Source organism: Fusarium odoratissimum (genome assembly GCF_000260195.1).
Source record: "Fusarium odoratissimum NRRL 54006 unplaced genomic scaffold supercont1.36, whole genome shotgun sequence".
Taxonomy (NCBI): domain Eukaryota; kingdom Fungi; phylum Ascomycota; class Sordariomycetes; order Hypocreales; family Nectriaceae; genus Fusarium; species Fusarium odoratissimum.
In genome coordinates this window covers 235,584-251,031 of record NW_022158719.1, presented here as the reverse complement: position 1 = coordinate 251,031, position 15,448 = coordinate 235,584, and the positions used below count along the sequence as shown (strand labels likewise).

The 15,448-nt window shown below is 45.4% G+C and overlaps 5 protein-coding genes across 5 annotated transcripts; 1 reads left to right on the top strand and 4 right to left on the bottom strand.

Moving 5' to 3' along the window:
- Positions 1–734: 734 nt before the first annotated feature.
- FOIG_13849 (uncharacterized protein) lies at positions 735–2,162 on the bottom strand (the record flags this gene model as incomplete). Its single annotated transcript, XM_031215023.1, has 3 exons — positions 735–1,339; positions 1,423–1,572; positions 1,679–2,162. 3 exons carry the CDS (start codon positions 2,160–2,162, stop codon positions 735–737), a joined length of 1,239 nt encoding a protein of 412 aa, XP_031055294.1.
- A 1,854-nt stretch (positions 2,163–4,016) lies between these two features.
- Positions 4,017–5,087, bottom strand: FOIG_13848 (uncharacterized protein; the record flags this gene model as incomplete). The annotated part of the gene is made up of 1 exon (XM_031215022.1): positions 4,017–5,087. The coding sequence occupies one exon, from the start codon at positions 5,085–5,087 to the stop codon at positions 4,017–4,019; it is 1,071 nt and encodes a 356-aa protein (XP_031055293.1).
- Positions 5,088–6,420: 1,333 nt separating this feature from the next.
- Positions 6,421–7,845, bottom strand: FOIG_13847 (uncharacterized protein; the record flags this gene model as incomplete). The annotated part of the gene is made up of 3 exons (XM_031215021.1): positions 6,421–7,316; positions 7,387–7,479; positions 7,542–7,845. The coding sequence occupies 3 exons, from the start codon at positions 7,843–7,845 to the stop codon at positions 6,421–6,423; spliced, it is 1,293 nt and encodes a 430-aa protein (XP_031055292.1).
- A 2,837-nt stretch (positions 7,846–10,682) lies between these two features.
- On the top strand, positions 10,683–12,983 carry FOIG_13846 (uncharacterized protein; the record flags this gene model as incomplete). Its single annotated transcript, XM_031215020.1, has 6 exons — positions 10,683–10,736; positions 10,806–11,039; positions 11,086–11,182; positions 11,240–11,647; positions 11,699–11,789; positions 11,837–12,983. The coding sequence occupies 6 exons, from the start codon at positions 10,683–10,685 to the stop codon at positions 12,981–12,983; spliced, it is 2,031 nt and encodes a 676-aa protein (XP_031055291.1).
- A 400-nt stretch (positions 12,984–13,383) lies between these two features.
- On the bottom strand, positions 13,384–14,298 carry FOIG_13845 (uncharacterized protein; the record flags this gene model as incomplete). The annotated part of the gene is made up of 1 exon (XM_031215019.1): positions 13,384–14,298. One exon carries the CDS (start codon positions 14,296–14,298, stop codon positions 13,384–13,386), a length of 915 nt encoding a protein of 304 aa, XP_031055290.1.
- Between the last annotated feature and the right edge of the window lie 1,150 nt (positions 14,299–15,448).

The window sequence follows — 15,448 nt, the reverse complement described above, 5'->3', positions numbered from 1 at the left end:
GCTTCTTCGCCGAGACGTAGTATTTGCAAGGTTGATGTCCATCGCGACATGCTTTTCGTCCGCGGGGACTGATTTGGGCACCGGATAAGCAGAATCGATGATCCACATGGTTAAATATTCTATAGAAAATAAACATATCTTTACGATACGCAATGCATGCCAATGGAACTCTTATAGAGGATAGGGTAAATGGCTTGGACGATCGAATGGCGACATCTCTCCACTTGGGTTACAACGGCTATTCATCCAATCGCCGATGGTCCTGTGTGGAAAGGCGGGGAATTTCAGTCGACTTATCTATTGCGACATTAACGGGTACTATAACGCAACTTTTATCCTCTCAGGATCCGACATAAGAGGGCCAAGTGAGGTTTATAAGTTGTCTAGTTCTGCGGTGTGACTACAACCCCACAGTCACAGGCCTCAACTGTAAAATAAGTCATCAAGTAACATAGCCATTACTACACCCCTTAATAGTACTCGCAGAGCAATATGGGAAGTTTGTAATTCTTTTGAGCCCAACGACCTGGTTTAGATGGGCCTAGGCTTACCTGATGAAGATGGGCTCTAAGGTTATTTATAGTATACACTTAATAAGAAGTGAAGTTTCTAGCTTTGGCTCTATGTCATGCAACGCGATGTTCAAAAGCCTCGCCGCTCCCATGTTGTATCCAAACCCAGTCAAAATATGACAAAGTCTGGAGCAGCTCTCTGCAACAACCCCCCCCCCCCTCCTACTCATAGACATAACAAAACATTCCCTCTGTTGTCGACATGAGCTCACCCAGCGCCACTTCCTGTGCTTCAGCGACCCAGCCTAGATTCTGAAGGTCAAAGATGGTTGCGTTCTTATGCGGCTCGTAGAGGTCATACATCGTGATCGGCCCATTCACTGCGGTCGACACGTTTGCAGCTCGCACCTCCGGGTCCAGCATCTGCCACATCCACCAGACCCGATCTATATTCGCATGGTGAGCCCAGAACGCTGGCTCTCCGGGACTGACCCAGAAATCCCGACCGGGATCACCGCCAAGTGAGTTGTGGGCGCCGGGGTGGATTCCGATGTCGCGAGAACCCCACGCACCCGACATTATCGTCTGGAACCACCAGATGTCGCTGCTGTCACGGAGGAGCGTGAGGACACTCGTCTCATTGACGTATCGATGCAAAATCTCGTCGGTCAAGTCCCGTTTGAGGCAGCGGGGGTTGTACTTGTATCCCGCGCCAGACGTATCGGTCTTGTTGCCTACAAGAGCAAGCCCTACAGGGCCGAGGTTGACGGTGATGTTGGCGAAGGGCCCGTTGGAAACACAACCTCCGCCGGTACCGTGAGGGAAAACTGACAAATGTTAGTTTCTATTCCATTTCACAAGCTCGTCGGGAGATATGGGGGATAGCCCGTAAGGCGTTCGTTTCACGTACCAACTTCCATGTTGGGATATTGAGAGTTGATAACAATCACGTCAGAGTCTGTGTAGTTCAGTGGCGCGCCGTTTCCTGACAGCGAGGTTGCGGACCCGTCAAAAACCTCCGACTTTTCAAAGGTCTCCTTTTCCGTTTTTGTCCAGTCCCCTGATCACCTTTAGTTAGCAAGATTGATCCACGGAAAGTTCTCATGGCTACACTGGGGAAACTGGGGATTCCCGAAGGATCTGTTTTGCGTGGGAAATAGACGTACAGTAAGGAAAGGGGCCTTTGTAACCGCAATCGCTACGAAGGGCCCGCTCCATCTCCCAGATGTACCATCGATGCCACCCAAGGAAGTTGGCATTCAAGTGGATGGTCAGAGTCTGGTTGATGTGGGTCACGACCCAGTCATCGTATCTCGACTTGGCGCCAGGGGCGAGGTCCGATGGCGTCTTGGCTGGCAAGTCCATGAGGCACTTCAGGGAATCTGTGTAGGAGATCCTCTCATTGCTGGTGAGGTTCTCGAACAGCTTTCGAACCCTCACGTTGTCCTTGTTACAGACAGTTGAATTGCTAAGTCGCGAAAGGGCTACCTCGCGAGCATGCGCGTTGAACTCAGCCAGCGTCGCGTTCTTAGGGTTGAAGCTCGAAGTAACTGTAGCCTCACGCTTCAGGTTGCTGGCGAGATCACTACTGCCTTGGGTAGTAGCCGCCAGGCCAAGCAAGATGGCATAGAAAGAAGGATTACAACGCATATTCGGCTTCCTGAATGAAAGGGAAGATAACTGAGGAATAATCGAGACAATGTAACTGGGATGGTTGCCTTGAGAGCTTGAGGTTTTTGATCTTCAGACATATTCAGGAACTGGATGTTATTTATATACCTGCGAATATCCGCAGAACGGCCTAGCCATCTCAGTTCCATCCGAGAAGCTGAAGTTCGTTATCAAGTCGGCTCAACGCCTACTCAGGAGGTTCAAAGTGGATTTGAAAATGTCTTCTTCGTGTTCGCTTCAGTACCGGCAATAATTAGCCGTTGCATGGATTTGACAATGTTCGTAAGCTTTGATGCTGTATGTATTCCAAGACATCAATAAGTCAGCGGCGCTTTTCACCTTTCACCCAATGGTGTTCTTAGGACTCCTTTTCATACGAACCTTTAAGCGCCGGCGATAAAGGCCGGACTTTACAGTCTCTTGGTTGTTGGAGAGTTATAGACTTTGTCTATACTGCGGCCCGTCCCTTTTCCCTGTAACTCAGTTGTAAAGACTAAAGAGAATTAAAATTGTGAATTGTGATGTTAACGCATTGAAGCTACACATAAGACAGAGATTCACTCAGGTGATCATGGAGGACGCCTCCGGAAAATATAATGTATCTAAGTACATACCATGAAAATGCCGTGCGGACTTTGAATTTTGTGGATTCCGAACTAAATAAGACTGGCCGAGCTAACTACACATCTCGGCGCGATTCCATCCAGTTGAGGCATCCGCCCTTGCTTGTTTGTGCCTGGATTACGTCTATCCCTAGATACTCGGTGCTGCGAGTTGGGCTAGATTTTATTACACAATCAAATCTCTACAATGACTCGCACAGCCCAGCTCTCATGAGCCGTATACTTGGCTGGCGCTGTTGGTGTTAGTCTTTTGGCCCACTCTCCACGCGTCAAGGCGCTTAGCCTCCGTTCAACTGCCGGAACCGCTGAGTCAGCGGCTACTCATTTCAGGCGATGATTAGACCTCGGAAACCTGTCTATTTTCGTATCTGCATTTACTATGATCGCCCATTGCTCCACACTATTCTCTGTCTTCTAATTGGCCTCGCCTTACTTGACTGAAAACCAAAGTTCCATTGCTTGAACGCTTGGGCGGAGGATCACAAACACATCAGCTTGCCCCTGAAAATATTACCTAGCAGCCTCCGCAATATTCCGCAGTAGATGCACATGTCTATAAATGGTATTTATTGGGGGCTCGATTCTGTAGATTACGCGCGGCCGCTGCCAAGCACCTTGAAGACCGAAGAATCCCTTTACCAGATTGTCTAACTAGGAATTGGGACCAACCTCAAACCGACGTTGTCGTCGGAGTCACTTGGAGAGGTTCTGTCTAATCGTGATGGTAATTGGACGGTATGGACGGAGTGATCACAAGGAAACCAGTGGCCTACCGCTGCTTGCCAATCCACAAGGTGGCTTTTACGGACAATTATGTCGGTGTACGCCTTCTTCTACACCGTCCTACGGACTGGGTCGCTTTAGAATTATGAACCCTGAGGAATACCTAAATCATGAGCTACGTGTGTCAATTGCAGTTAAGGCCTGTACCTGAGAGCTTTTGTTCACGATACAGAACTTAGAGCTGAGTTTGGATGTGTAATCTCCGGTTTTACTCGATTAATAAAATAAATTAACTAATCTATATAGAAGGAACATCTACATAAATAGACTAATTTACGTTAGAGAGATGTGCTTGTTGAGGTGTGTGTAGTGAACGCTGTGTTGAAACGCTAGCCATTCTGATGTTAGGCACCTCCAGAAAGTTGTCTTTTTCCCATGTGTAGTTACAGCATTTAAACACAAGTGTACCCCACCTCCTAGACTAAGTTCAAACACAGTAAGCATCAAAATGGGATGACAGCTGCATATAGCTCATAGACCCATTGATGGAAACCGCCTTGCCATCTTGCTGAAGCCCACCCCCGGGAATGTAAACGAGGCCCCCAACGGAAGCTGCCTGGGTTCCGTGACGAGGGACCGCCATGGGATTTAGTTCGGTCCACTGCTGTGACTCCGTATCAAAAGCCTCGGACTGGTTGAACAAGCCGGTAGAGGTGTCTGGGTTTCCTTCCCCACCAAAGGCATAGAACTTGTCTCCAACCGCGGCACCGTAGATACCACCTCGGGAAACTGGCATGTGAGCTGCACTAGACTTCCATCCAGTTTCCTGGTTGGTCAGATCAAGTTCAAAGACCGTGTCACGGGTGTTCATCTGACCAAACCATCTGCCACCCACGACGTAAAAGGTGTCGCCGATCACAGCGCCTGTACCGTGTTGGCGGCTCTCTGGCAGCTCGGCTGCATTCGCCACAACCCTTTGCCATTGGCCTGAAGTCGTGTTGAAAGATACGACAGTATTGACAGCGTCTTGATAGGTATCCTGAAGCACAGTCATACCGCCAGCGAGATAGATCATCTCGTTGTGGACACCAACAATGGAGCTTCCCTTCTCCGTGCCATTGGGCATTGGGGCCAGGTTGCTCCAGGTATCTGCAGTGACATCGTAAACATAAGAGGATGCAGAAGCTACCCAGTTCATGGATACGCCCGCAACAGCTGGGCCATCAACCAACCCGCCAAGCAAGTACAGCTTATTGCCCACGACAGCAACGTTTGGGTGATTGACTTTACGAGGGACAGCGGACTTGGTGCTCCACGTGTCCGAAGGGATGTCATAAAACTGCAGTAAATCGGTCATCTCCGTGCCGCTGCCTACGACAACAATGCCGCCCAAGATGGCAATTGTCTCATTGCTTATGGCGACAGTGCCGTGTTCCTGACGTGCAGTTGGGATTGGGGCAAGGTTGATCCATTCGTTAGACTTGCAGGCCGAGGCTGTTGCAGCAACGTTGAAGAGGCTTAAAACAGCAAATAGGAGGGCGGGCGCTGAAAAACGCATGATTTGGTTTATTTTTAGGAGTTGAAGATAGGATAATATGTTAAGAACTGAGATGTTTTGAGCGTTTCACTTTCCTGTTCTTACTCACTGCGGGTTATGCAACTCTTAAGTAGCTCTCCCTGGAAATCGGACCTTGCAAGCAGTTGCTGTCGTCGTCATCATCGTCGTCGTCGCTGTTGTTCTTAACAGTTGCTAAATTAATTTCATTCCTGAAGGTGCTTAATCAGCGGCGTGAATGAGATATACCCACATACTCATCGTATTAACTCCGGAGAACAAGGACCCCTGCCTCCTAGAATAGGGTTAAGGATGCTGATTAGAATACTTTGCAGGGTGATGACTACAGTCTTAGCTTTGGGTCTATTCCGCGTTTTCTCTAGTCTTGTGACACTACCTGATACCAGTAGGAACGAGAACCGCTTCTGCTTCGAGGGTTCCCATCCAGGAGATTGGCAGGTGCCTGGTAATTATATAATAAGTTATAATTTAACGGATGCATATCCCTGGATGAATGGACACAAGTCGGTGACTAATGTATTATGTATCGAGACCCTGATTGAGTCAAAGTGAGGAGTCACTACTGCATTATATTAGATATGTCTCATGTTAGGGGGACGGAGAACAGGTTCCGAGTTCATCTTAAGATCGATAGCTCAAACGACCTTCAGCTTACTTCTCTTTTGGGCAAAGAGTATATCTCCTATTTAGAATAAATATCTTATATAATTTAGATATTGGCCTAGAAAGCATAATTAGGAAAGAAAGAAAAGAAAAAGAAAAAGAAACCTAGTTATAATAAACAGTATAATATAATCTATATTAAAATATAAGTTAAAGAGTAATAAGTCTATTAGTAGGCATAAAGAGCGATTTAATTTATATATAAGTCGGTGTAAAGAAACAGCAAAGAAAATACATTAAGGACTGTCTGCTAGCTATAGACGGTCAGCTTTCACCAAGCTGTCCTAAGCCCTTTACATTTAAGAGCTATGTTATATTAAAAAGAGTTATAACTTCTACTTAAGGGATATCTTATAATAGTCCTTTCGGCCTATCTAAGGTCTTCAGTAACTATATACTTGCAGGCAGTTATTGTAAATCATTTAAAAGTACGTCGGAAAAAGGCTTAAGAGCCCTTATTTATAGATTGCTAAAACTTTCTAATATATTTTTAAAATAGACTATGCCAAAAACTGCGCATTGACTTTAGCCAATATAATCAATTAACATCGTTTATATCCAGCCTAGCTGTGAGTATTTGACCTGGAAATGATAGTACTTATGTCGATGCCTACTATCAAATATATGGATTAAATCGTCTACTCCTTATCGACTAAAATAGCTTCGCCCAGCACCATCCACCTGCTATACCTCGAGCAAGGACAAATGTAGCAAAGGCAGATATATATAAGATCCCCGCAAAGACAATTAGCCCCCCATATGAATCATCGCTTGCCTCGAGGATTGCACCAGCAATGGGGATACCGGTCAAAGCACCGAAGCTGGCGATAAAAAATGCGGTTCCCGTTCTTTTTCCAATATCCTCAATCATGCAAACCTGACTTATGCAGACAGGCGTAAGGCTTATAGCTGCCCCAGACCAGAAACCATAAAGCACAGTAAAAGAAGTCGTTCTCGCTTCCTCTCCTGCAGCTTTTAGCCAGAGTGTCAGAATAAGTGCAGCGCATACAAACGAAGTAATACACATGGTGTTGAAAGTGCCAAATCGATCTGCGACGTATCCAGGCAACGCCCGACCGGGAACTGCGCCGACGTTGAGCAGGGTGTTGAGAAGATAAGCTTTCTGAGAGTTAAAGCCGTAATGCATGGCATAGGCGGAAATGTATGAGTATGGAATGAAGACCGCAAACTCGATAAGAAAGACTGCGGCCGTAGTGCTCGCGAATTTGACATCTGCTAGAGCCTTGAGGTCAATGGATGCTCCTGCTTTCTTGTTTGAGGGTAAACGCTTTCGGAGAAGACAAGATGCCAGGACTCCAGATCCCATGTTGATGAGAGCTATAACCCGAATGGCCAAGCGAAGCCGATCTTGGGCGCGAGGTATAGAATAACGAGAGGGAATACTATTCCTCCAATCCCTCCCGCAGTGCATGCGAGTCCAGTGGCAAAGGCACGTCGCTTGCAAAACCAGTGCCCGATTGCTGCAAGACTGGGATTGAAAAGGAGGGACGCCGATATACCACCTAGGACACCGAACGAAAGCAGAAACTGATAGAACTCTTACAACAGCAGTAAATTAGCAGAAGAGCAGTATCAGTTGAGTATATGCGCATCTTACCCGTCGAAAAGCTCACAAACACCATCGAGAGAACCATACCAAAAGATCCTGGGATGACCAGCAGTTTGATATCGTGGGTATCGAAGATTGGGCCTGTCATGTGTCGTGACAATAAGCGATTAGTTAACAGATCGTTTGAAGAATGAAGAACTTACCAACTTGAGCACCACAGAAGTAGAGAAAGAAACCATAACACCCAAAGATCCACCCTACCGTTGATTCGGGTAGGTGAGGTAGCTCGTTCTCAAGCACCCAAGCCTGGAGCACAGCAAGGGTATTGAGTAAGCCCATCGATGGAATCATAGCAAACCAGGCTCCTATAACAACTAGCCATGCCTCCAGCCCTCCTTCAGGGTATACTACGTCCTCCTCATTAACCGTCGTCGATGAGTTTGATGTTCTTTGGCGGATATTTGCCAACTCTCCAAGTGGATGGTTGCTGATGCTTGAATTTGCCATCACGTACTTAAAACGGGTTTTTCTTTCTTGTAAAATATAAGGCTGACGGCTTGAGCTTTTTATGCGCCGCGGGTGCGCGATATGATCAAGCTTGGTGTACTGTTGAGAATTGATGGCGAAGAAAATAACTTAAATACGTGAGGTTTCATAAGTGAAAATAAGAGATACTATTTAGTGCAGAAACCCTACCAAAAAAGCCCGAATACGAATACTAGTCTTCTCTAAAAGGGTGGATTCATTGGTGGATCAGGCGTTGTTTGAAAGAGTTTTGATGAATGTAAAAGGAGGGCGCCAGGTAGCACTTAGTGCATCTAGCTACTTGACATTCGACCCGGCAGCCGTGTTTCCGAGTGCTGTGCCCCACACGATTCGATTGATCTGCATGGGTTTGCAGAGCCTGTTGGAGGATAACCATGTAATCGACAAGGTACGATGCTTGCGACGCTTTGGGTGCTTCCTTATTCGGTGGATCCGTTCTGGATCCGTTGGGAACAGCTTTTTAGATGGCTACCTATAAGACTGGCCTGTTTCTAGTTGGGAGGGTTTTTGTTGGCTTGGGAATAGGCGTGGTGGGAGTTGTATCAAACTCTCTTACCTAACGCACCGGCCATTTCTAACCTCATCTGCGGCGATAACTTGGATATACTGATTAACGTATTTCTAGCAAATTTTTTAACATTTATAATGGGTTACTAGGGGTCATTGTAGTGGCCTGGAGTACCTATAGTACTTTTGAGTTAGAAAATAACTAGAGCTGGAGAATTCGCCTTCTTGTACGGTATCAGGTGGCAGAAATTGGGTCTTCTATTGAACTTGAAAAGTTGCAAAACATGAACTCAGACCTCGACTTCTTAGCAACCAGCAAGCCTATCATGCTATCCACTTGTCATGTTCGGCCAGTTTCTCTAGCAACGTTCTAGAGGGTAAGCGATGACGAATTGCAGTTGCCATTATTCTTGGTCTAGCAGTCCAATGTGGACAAGTCTTTTTCTACCTGATGATTGTGTTAGGAAGTATTGACATCGATGATCCAGAGGAGCAAAATCTAATTAATGGTGCTCTGACTATCTCCTGCTACGGAATCACCATTCTTGGCGTGACAAGTGTTCTTCGATTCGGGTGGAGAACAATTCTACTTTCGGATTTACTGCAATCGCAGCCTCGTATCTGCTTTGGACCGTCCTCTCATCCATCAGCCAGCGGAGGGTTTTCAAGGACAGCAGCTTAGGATATGGTGCGGTTGTCATGATATTCGTTTTCCAGCTGTCCTATAATATCAGCATCAATCCCGTTTTGCCGACATGCATCCTCGAGATCATGCCTTTTACGCTTTGTGCCAAGGGGTATACCGTCGAACAGATCTTTACGTACGGCGCGGGTCTTTTCAACGGATTCGTCAACCCTGTCCCTATGGAAACCCTCGAATGAAACTACTTAATCTTTTGGGTTGTCATGCTGTACGTATGGCTTACCCTCATCTGTTTCCTTTTCCCCGAGACCGACGGTAGGACTCTGGAAGAAGTTAGCCAGATTTTCGACGGTATCGACTTTAATGAAGGTGTTGACGCTCGCGTCAGTGCTAAAAGAGAAACAACTGAGATGCAGGAGCTTGCTTGAAATCGCGAAACTTTGTGAATGTTGTGCAGTATCACGGAGCATAACTCTCGCCCGCCATGGCCTACACTTTCAGGTGTAATATATGGCGCGTCTGTTCGCCGAGGGTCAGCAATACCAATGTCTTTTGAGCGACAAGCAACGCCTAGAATTGAATCATCTGGTTTGAAGAAGGCGACAGTGTCAGTGCTAGGTTTTTAATAGCTTGAGGCGGTATAATGTCTAAATAGTGAGCTAGAAGTATTACTTGCAGTTGACATATGTGGCTGAGAGCTTATAATCGCCATATAGAACTTGATAATAGCTTGAGGATTCAGTTTATCTACAATTATTTTTAGCATCTACATCATTGGCGGTACTCACTTAATTCACCTGCTTGAAGTAAGCTTCGATGATATTTATGAATGTGCTTGGCACTTGGATGTAGTTTTCTAACAGATTTATTACCGTCTGGCTGATAAAATTTCCAATTGCTGTATCGATACCGGCGGAATTGCCAAGCTCGATGATCACGACCTTGAAAAATTCAGCCCATCGCTCACTACGGCTTACTGCACAAGGGAGCATAATTCCGGATATGGCTAGGGCCTTGCCGCATATACTAAAATAATTGATAATGTTATCCGCAGTGTTTTCCTGCCACTAATTAATCGAAATATATTAATACTTGCTTTACCTTTGCGCCAGCTATTTCCAAGGCTACTCTGAGCTTGTGCCTAAAATCGTTACTGTTTGCAACACGGGGCTAGCGTGATTTTTATAGTAGTTATTATAAGTAAATATTTCGTCTTTTATAAATTATAGTAGTGGTATATTATTTAATTATATATCTTTATTAAATAGTAAGCAAATGTGCAAAGTAAGGCTTAGTAAACTGCGCTATGCCTTATATTATATTGAAATATTAAGAAAGTAGTATTAAGATACATATATTATCATTATTAATTTAATTATATAAATATAAATTATGGAGAGAAAACTGGCGATGCTTGCTACTATTATTAACATTACCTGATAGAAGCACTGCGGATTAATGTTAATTCGGCATGCTCCGGCTATTCGCCGGGACCTCGTTAGCTATGCATAGATAACTAAAACGTCAAATTAAACTCACTACTACTTCAATCTCACCCCGCTGTCTCCTATACTTTCCCCCATTTTACGACCTTAGTCACAACCAATCATCACGTCATTATTGGGTATGACTTCAAGTGTAGACGAAGATGTTACAGGAAAAGCCAATTCCGGCCGCACTGCCTGTACAGAGTGTGCTCGTCGTAAGCAAAAGGCAAGTACCTAACAGTCCAGCCTCTATCAATTGGCCGCGTGGCTAATTTCAACACCAGTGCGACCGTAATTGGCCCTGTAATAACTGCCAGAAACGGAATGTAGCGAACAAATGTCAGTTCAGGGCCCTTGAACGCCAGAGTCCAGGTCAAAAGAAGCGTCCGATTGATACTGGAATCCGCAAGGAAACGGTGGAAGACGAGTCTGGTGATGAAATGGATGAGGCACAAGTGCTTCAAGTTTTGGGGTATGGTTCAGAATCCTTTTTCTCTAGGATTTGTATTCAAGCGAAGGTATGCTAGATGAAAGGAAAAAAGAGAGCGACTAATACTAGATCAGAAAGAGAGGATTCCGCCGAGTCAACTTCGCATCGATCCTAATTCATGCCCACAATTACGACACGTTCTCGATGTACTTCCTACCCGATCATTCATGGGTAAGTTTCTGGAGACTGCCCGAATACCACCTGACGGCTTTTAAATCTCACGTTCAGACTCCCTTGTTAAAAACTTTTTCGACAACGTCAACTTTCACTATTACATCATCTACCCCTCGTCCTTCCTGGATGATTACCGGGACTGGTGGACCGATCGAATCTCAGGAGACCCCATTAAGTTACAATGGACATGTCTCCTCACTGTCATTTGTGCGTGCTCTGCTCAATATCTAAGTACCGAGTTACAAGGAAAGCTTGAGCATGAACTGGGTGAGAAGACGCAAACACTCACCGAACGGTACCACCGAGTTTCTCGCGAGCTTTACAACATCATTCCACCTGGAAGGAGTCATTTACACAGTGTGCAATATTTGCTACACTCATGTTACTGGTACAAGTCGGAAGCCCGGTTCACGGAGTGTTGGTATAGCTTATCCGCCGCTATTCGGGAAGCCCAGGAAATTGGTAGGGTTCAAATTCACGCAACCACCTGACAGCTCTAATGTATTTTCGCAGGCATCCATCAAGAAATATCCATGCTCGACATCTCTGACTTCGAACGCGAAATGTACCGACGAGTTTGGTGTGTGCTTGACACATGGGATTGGTGGGTACTCTGTTGGTTATATAGTCAACATATCTGACAAGTAATAGGCAAATGTCTGCACTGCTTTCGAGACCTCTGATGATAGATCGAACCTGTTGCAAAGTCGGTCTGCCCGAGCTGACCCTCGAAGGCACCACTCCATCACCACTGCTACACCTGAGATTACAGTCCGAGCTTATTCGAAAGCTTTTTAACCGGTTTGGGCCTACCAGAAATGTTGTTGAGTCTGTCGACATTCAAGAGTATCAGAAAATGTTGGAAGACTGGATGATGAAGTTTCCACCGATATTTGACCTCGATAATCCGGATTATAGCCAGGACACTCTTTGCCCATGGATTCCGCTCCACCGCCATTACATTCACACTATGGGATATTCCATGATTCTGGATCCATTGCGTGTTCGTTTAGCCACATCTATCGATACGAAAACCGCATCCAAAGCTGAGGTCCAAATAAGAACAGACGGCATCGACTACGCATTGAAATTGATGGCTGTTCTTCGCGGGTTCTTCAACCACGTTTGGCCTCGTGACGCTAAGTTCCACTTTGTCATATTTTCTATTTTTGACACATCTGCTTTATACTCGAGCATTCTAGTCCACGACGAAGATGGCTCAGTCCCCAAGCGTCAAGAAATGCTCGACTCATTTGACATGGCTGTGGACATGATTAAGCATTTAAGGACGATTGCTCCAAACTTTCAACTTTACAATAAAATCCTCCATCGACTACGCCTCAAGGTTCGGGGGAAGGTCTCTATGAATCCAGAAGTCACTGAACCACCACGCAAGTGTCTGAAATACACTGTTTCTAAATCGACATCGCTGCTCCCGGATATATGTGCCGCACCAAGCACCATCCCCACTTGCCACAGCCAAAGCCCTGCTGTTGGCTCTCACAATGAAGAGTATACAGCCTCAGTGGCTCAAGTAACAAATGTCGGTCTTGGACCTGATCCACTGGCTCAACCGAACCATGGCACAAATTCAGTTCATGAAGCATCTATAGTCGGTCAACCACCCATGGTTCAGTCCAGTATGAGTAAGAACATTCAGTCTTTATCGAACCTTGATGATGGGAGTGTAGAGCAAGCTATGTTTGCATCTATATCTGAGGAGGAACTCGGAAATCTGGCCGAATTATGGAGATGGCAAGATCTGGATTTAGGCCTTATCGACCACTTGGACCCATGATAGTTGGTGAAGAATGCAGGTTCAAGTAGTGGTTAAAATACGCATAGTAATATAATTCGTTTGGTAAATTTGACTTAATGCGAACCTAAGACATGCCAAGATAACTTAAGGCCGATAGGCATTTAGAACTGTAAACCTTGAAAAGGTTAAAGGGCTTCGGCAACGTAAGTAGGTTACAGACTTTAGCAGGATTTGCGGCATCATGCAGAGGATGTATATTATATTGATATGATTTCTTTCTTCACCATTCTTAATGATAAAATAACAGCTGAAAGACACCTGTAAGCCTAATGCCGCTTTTTAAATAGTACAATAGCATAAAACTAAATGGTAAGGCGTCGATCTTTGCACCAAGGTATTTATAATTTATAATTGAACCCTAATAAAGATTGAATGGCGCCTAGACATACAGCTTAAACCAGTTAAGCATCTCAACTGGCTCCTTTGCAAAATAATTATAACCATCAAAGCGCCTGTCAGTATCCTCAATCCAGACCATTTTCTTTTCCTTACTTCCAAGTGCATCGAAGATTTGTTGGCTATCAGAGGTATCGATCAAAGTATCTCTGCGAACCTGAGCGAAAAGGGTCGGAACTGTTACATTCTTTGCCAAAGGCAGCGGAGTCAGTTCCGCCAACCGGAAACCAGTAAGTTCATGGATGCGCTTATCAAATGCGGTGACAGTGGCCTCCTTATCGAGGCCGGAATTGATAGCTCCCTTCTCGACAAAGGCGTGCCCAGAGACAGCTTGGAGAAGAATCATGGCCTTGATGGTCTTGAAGTACTCTGGGAAGTGTGTCATTGCGTGGATGGTGGCGTTTCCGCCCATGCAACGGCTGAGAAGACCAATACTATTGTTTTTTGTTTCAGGGCGAGACAGGGCATATTTGATAGACCCAACAACATCGCGGGCTTCATAATATCCCAAAGCGCCGCACAAGCCGCCGGAACCACTAGCACTGATGCCATGGTTGCGAAGGTCGTAACAAATGATGTTGTAACCGGCATCGTGTAAGTTCTTATAGTCAGGAAGAAAGTTGACCTCAAAACCGCCAAAACCACCATATCCCTCCAGATGGCCAGGAAACCCATATCGGTTGCAAGTCATAGGGTGGTTGGCGATGATGAGCTTCTGTGAATTTAATGCAGGGATGAACCATCCTTGTAAAACGGTTCCATCGAGAGACGGAAAGAAGATGTCCTCGTATTCCATACCGTACTCGTCCGGGCGACGGAGAATAGGGGAGCGCTGCCCAGTTTTGAAGAGCTGGGCGTAACCCTCGACGAATTTGTTTATGGCTTCGGTCGACGACATCTTCAAAAATAATTAAATTATAAAATTGTTTGTTTAGAGTCTGTTGCACTGTATAGTTGAGATTTTATAGAGTTACAGGATTACTTTAAACTGGTTAGCAGTATCCCTTTTATACTCTTCCAAGAGGCGTTTTCGGCCGACTCTCGTCGGTATTTACCTGAGTGATCGGGATGGAGAACAACGCTAAGCACTTAAAGTATGATATCATAATGACCGCGTTCGGCAAGTGCCGAGATAAGCAACACCACCCAAAATTTCTGTATAGTAGTTAGACTTTCTGGTTTGCGATTGGATTTACATAACTAGTCTCTGCGGCATTCGTTAAGCGGGGTCTGCATCCTTGGCTGTATTAGTAAAAAATGGATTCCAAGGGCCGAAAAGATGCCAAAAGTCCGCCGAATCTCGGATTTGTCACAAGTTACACTGCTGCTGCGATATATTTTAAAATAAATATAAAAATAGCAATACTTTAGATAGTGATTAAAAGATAGGTACTGCTAACTAAGCTAAACCTTCGTATCTATGATGAGGAATAATTAGTTATTGGGGTTGGGGTTGTAAGCCAGGCGTTGTATCTAAGGTTCTTTTCAATATTGTAGGGGTAATGGCCGTATAGGTAGATGGGCTTTCGCTCAGACAGGATTCTATTAAAATATACCAATTAAAAAGTATCAACATACCCGATAGGCAGAGCAGTATTAGCACATGATCAATCTGTGAAGTGAGACCAACATAAGCTTGCCACCATGCAATGATCTGGCCAAGGGAACTACCGGCTGTTTGCGGACAAGCTCTGTCAAATGCACAGATAATCACATCAGCTTCGGCATGAGAGCATCGTGGTGGCGGCAAAGTTAGTGAAGCTACTGATGGTACTCTACCGATTGGTACGCTTGGTAATCTTTAAATGGGGATGCGAGCCTGGAGGGTCTCTCTCGTCGGGAGCCCAACCAAGTTGTGTGCCCGCTGGGCAAAGGCAGAGGCCATGATCTCGATTACGACTACGGATGCACCGATGGCTGGTGCTGGAGGAACTGCGGTGGTCCGTTAAACTATTTGTTGAGAGAAAGCCGTAGTGTTGGCTTAAGTATGAATCAGGAAATGGACGATAGACCCCTTGTAGAAGGCGGCAAGATTGTAAAGGGTCGTA